Below are 2853 nucleotides of genomic sequence, written 5' to 3'. Positions count from 1 at the left end.
GCTAAAAATCTTTAGCCTATTTTAGTTCAGTCTCTTTAAGTATGGTAATATAGTTTTGCCTTAGCGTGACAATCAGAACCGCTGCTCGTAGGACTGAAAATATCCTGAGACTTAGTGATAACAGTGACATGACTGAGTTATTCGTTTGTCTATTGAACGGCTTATGTGACGATAAGTTTTCACGGCCCAAACTGGAAAACTGAACCCTCGTGGACGGAACAACGATAACTGGAGGAAATTAACTCGGTAGAGACCACTTGGCAGCGATAACGGAAACCCGTCACGATGTCCTGGTACACGGAGATCTACTTCGAGCGAGCCGTACGGACGTCAAGAATGAGACAGCATTTGCTTCCACAGTGAACTTTATTCTAAGCAAGGCTAACAAGTGACATGACCTCCAGCGTACACAAGCTTGTAATCAAGGACGTAGTCAACAAAACTGTACAAGGTAGCTGCTTATAAGCTAACTGGTGTGAAATGCTATTGTTATCCAAATCGACCATATTTAAACATCATAACAAAAGAAGCGGTAGAGATCCCTTTGAAGTCAAACGAAAACTACTCAAATATTCCCATCTGTTTCTACAACGAAGAGAATCTTCAGTTGAAAGGACGGATGCAATCAACGCGAGGTCATTAAAACAGGAAATTTAGGTGAGAATTCACAGCTCTGGTATAGAAAATATACCTATCTTAATTGCAATAGCGCAGCTTAGGAAATAGGAGTGGAAAAGTAATTAAAAGTTTCTGCCGTACCTATGCAAGGTTGGTGTGGAAACTATCGTATGAAAGAATATCGAAATTACGAGTTTAAACTCAGCTGCCAACTACCATAAAGACCATTAACACTTATATTAACCTAAAAGTTCACAAAGAACGAACAACAAAAGTATTGAGATGCAGCTGTACAACTTAACTTGGCTATTCAAAATCTACTTGTGGCTTTTTATCTTTTTAAAACATCGCAATGAAAGAAATTCGCATGGATTGTGAACGCTAAAATTCCGAAAACAACGAATAAATATGCTTAAACATCCACAACGAAAAATCACTAAATTTTCTCGTAACACTTAGAAATTGATTCATATCTCAAAAAAAAAACTCATACTTTTCCCTAGATAAGAAGTATAGAAAGTTACATGAATCTCAAGAGAATTTCACTTTCTGAATAATTACTACGGAACAATTATGATGAAGTAACCGAAACATTTGTAAATAACTGAGCTTTGATTACGGAAGCTGTGGGAACTCAGTGAGCTACAGAGCAGAAAATGGAATAATTTTCTGAGTCTATACTCTCTTCTGGAAGAAGCTCCTACATGCAATAAAAACATCTAAATTTAGAGTCTTCCATAAGTATAGAAAACGTCCAAATAAGCAAGGAAATTTTCAAACAATCTATGATGTAGGTCAGTTCTTATAAAAACTGAGCTGCGGGAACTCAATGAACCACAGAGCAGATAATGGAATGGTTTGCTGCGTCTATACTCTCTTCTGGAAGTAGCTATCTCCAGCATGCAAATAAAATCTAAATCTTGAGTCTTAATTCCCATTAGCATGGAAAATATCCAACAAAGCAAGCAAAGTTTCAAAAAATTTAGATATAGGTGATCTTATAATAATGTCACGCTTTAAAACTGCTTGCGTACATTTTTTAGCCAATTTTCAATGGCATTGAACTTTGTAAGCTTATCAACTGACCAAGGAACATCTTTGATCCATTTTTCCGGTTTGTCTTCGTCCATCATGCTGCTGCAAGCAATGGACGAAACAGAATCACAGAAAGATCTTGCATCGTCTTCATCTGCTCTATAAACATCTTCACCACTTCCATCTTCACCACCTCCATCTGAAGGCATTGAACATGGTTTTCTGTCTGTATGAGCCCGTAGATTTAGTGAAAAGTCGTGAGCCCTTCGCATGCTCTCTTTGCCGAGCTTTCTCTGAAATCTTTGATTGGCCTTACGAGCTTGAGTTTGATTCAGATCACTGTTATCATTCCCTGGTCTCATCGACCGTGTTTTACTTTTCTTTCCGTCGTCAAATGACCCATAGTGAGTTTTTCCAAAACATTTTGCTTGTCCAGCGTCATCAAATGGCTTGAACGACGTATTTCCCAGTAATGCTGACGGCCTCGTTTTAATGCACAGATGTCGCGAGTAGTCTAATGAAAGTTTCCATTTGGAAAAGCGGTCATTTGTTGCTAACACATCCTTTGAGTTCATCTCTTTGGCTAATGATGTTCAGAGTCATCTCTCTACTTCCGCAGTTAAGGAACAAAGTAAATCTATTTAGAAATTTATATATTACATCATCGCTTATCATTAATTTTTTGCACTGTAATGAAGTCCGTGGTTTAAATGGATTGATTTGATTGACAGCGATATAACGCAATGGATGATTAATGATTATGCATGTTTCCTGATGAAATGATTGATCGCAATGGTCGTTCACGTGAGGAAAAATATCTTCTACTTTGCTCTGAAAGGAGAACATTTTTCCTGAGGAAGGGAAATTCGAGTGGCATTTAATTTGCGTAAAAGTGATTGAGCTATTTCTGTGAATCGACCCAGAATACTTCATTGTTTCCCTGTTCCTTAGAGGCATAAAGCCAATGCAATTCTCGACCATTCAGAGTACAAGGAAATGGGTTTTAGCTTTAAAAAAACTGCTTCTATTTCTTCTAAACACCCCGTGAAGTTATTACGGTTTTGCAGTGCAAACGAACTGCGATAGAAAAGAAAAATGAATTTGGTTACTATAGGAAACTAACTCGATCATAATTTTTAAAGATCTTGATTCCTTCTTGAGTCATGTTCCAGAAAAACTAGAGAGAGATGTAAAAAAACT

The 2853-nt window shown here is 37.4% G+C and overlaps 1 protein-coding gene across 1 annotated transcript; it reads right to left on the bottom strand.

The window, feature by feature from the left end:
• Positions 1-347: 347 nt before the first annotated feature.
• LOC148723087 (uncharacterized) lies at positions 348-2293 on the bottom strand. The gene has a single exon (XM_088733965.1). It carries the CDS (start codon positions 2226-2228, stop codon positions 1635-1637), a length of 594 nt encoding a protein of 197 aa, XP_088590091.1. The 5' UTR covers positions 2229-2293; the 3' UTR covers positions 348-1634.
• Positions 2294-2853: the final 560 nt, after the last annotated feature.

The sequence above is a fragment of the Stylophora pistillata genome, chromosome 9, assembly GCF_964205215.1.
Source record: "Stylophora pistillata chromosome 9, jaStyPist1.2, whole genome shotgun sequence".
Lineage (NCBI taxonomy): Eukaryota > Metazoa > Cnidaria > Anthozoa > Scleractinia > Pocilloporidae > Stylophora > Stylophora pistillata.
Note: the sequence above shows the minus strand (reverse complement) of the source record. Positions and strands in the feature narration are given on the sequence as shown.

Coding starts and splice junctions, on each gene's coding strand:
- LOC148723087 (XM_088733965.1), bottom strand. CDS start 2,228: ATGAACTCAAAGGATGTGTTAGCAACAAATGACCGCTTTTCCAAATGG.